Below are 1,224 nucleotides of genomic sequence, written 5' to 3'. Positions count from 1 at the left end.
TCCTCCTTGCCGCCGTGACTCACCTGGCGCCGCGAGCCGTGGAAGGCGCTGCTGTCGCCGAGGCCCTCGGGAAGGATGATCTGCCGCTGCGCATCCCGGGCGATCACGTGGATCTTCCTGTCGCGAAGAACGCTTTCGTGAGTCAGCATCAAACTCTATAGGTTTCAGGAACACTACTTACTCAGAATTTTAAGTATATATCTGCTAGATTTTTTTTTTATGTATAAAAGAATTTAGATTTGCGAAAAGGAAAGGGAAATTCTATTGTGAAGCGAAATGAAGAGGAAATTCACACGATGGGGCACTGACCACACACGCCCAAAGTCAGCGCCCGTATCCACTTCCCTCCCCGCCCCGCATTCCTCCCTATGGCCCCGAAACCGAAGCATTATGATCAAAAGGGAAGTGCGAGATCATAAATTTCTGCAAGAAAGTCTAGTTCATTGGAATAGTGCCTCTGGGATGCAACAACCAAACGAGACGACAACACAGGTCTTAAACTGATACGAAATAGGAAGACGGTAGTTGTTTTTAGGTGGTAAGTGACGCATTTTATTCTTGGCTTATGAAACGAGCATTTTCATTCACTGCCTTCGAGTGCGTGGTGATGATGGCAAGCGCTGTCGCATCTGTCGCTTATATATAAACGCCACACTAAGCTGTCTGAAAGTTTTGAATTCTAATGTGTTTGATTTGTGTTTATTTCAGCTTAAATATTCTTAAAGCTCAATATTTTTCTAGCTATTTGCCAAGGGCCTCTCTTCTGTCGGTACAGAAAGGAAACTATATAACGAAGCGACCAAGCGATGAGACGCCAACACGAACCTCCTGCTGTAGACACCGGCGGCGAGGACCACAACAGTGACCGCAATAGCCACAATGACGATGATGACGATGAGCCACGTCGGGAGAACTAAGAGAGAGAATAGGTGACAATAATTATACATATACGATAACACAGACAGATGATTTTCTATAGGAAACTTAATCACGGCTTTCTGCAAAACCGATGCAGTCATGCTGTCCCTACCTGAAGCCTTCGTCGAGAACGGCAGCGGGGAGGACCATCCCGAGAAGCCGCCTCGGTACTTGAGTCTGAGGTTCGCCGCGTACTCCGAGCCCTCGCGAAGGCCCTCCAGCACCACGACGCCCGAAAAAACGTCGCTCTCGTTCTTCATGGGGATTTCTTCGCGAGGCAAGAAAGCGACAATGGCAGGAGAGTTA

General features: G+C 48.1%; 1 protein-coding gene across 1 annotated transcript in view; it reads right to left on the bottom strand.

Moving 5' to 3' along the window:
• Nucleotides 1–1,224, bottom strand: part of LOC119592567 — a gene marked incomplete in the record, with an annotated part of 22,150 nt that overhangs the window by 6,975 nt on the left and 13,951 nt on the right. The window contains 3 exon segments of the mRNA XM_037941444.1: nucleotides 24–117; nucleotides 826–913; nucleotides 1,031–1,186. Of these exon segments, the coding sequence (XP_037797372.1) occupies nucleotides 24–117; nucleotides 826–913; nucleotides 1,031–1,186 (338 nt within the window).

The sequence above is a fragment of the Penaeus monodon genome, chromosome 30, assembly GCF_015228065.2.
Source record: "Penaeus monodon isolate SGIC_2016 chromosome 30, NSTDA_Pmon_1, whole genome shotgun sequence".
Classification (NCBI taxonomy): domain Eukaryota; kingdom Metazoa; phylum Arthropoda; class Malacostraca; order Decapoda; family Penaeidae; genus Penaeus; species Penaeus monodon.
Note: the sequence above shows the minus strand (reverse complement) of the source record. Positions and strands in the feature narration are given on the sequence as shown.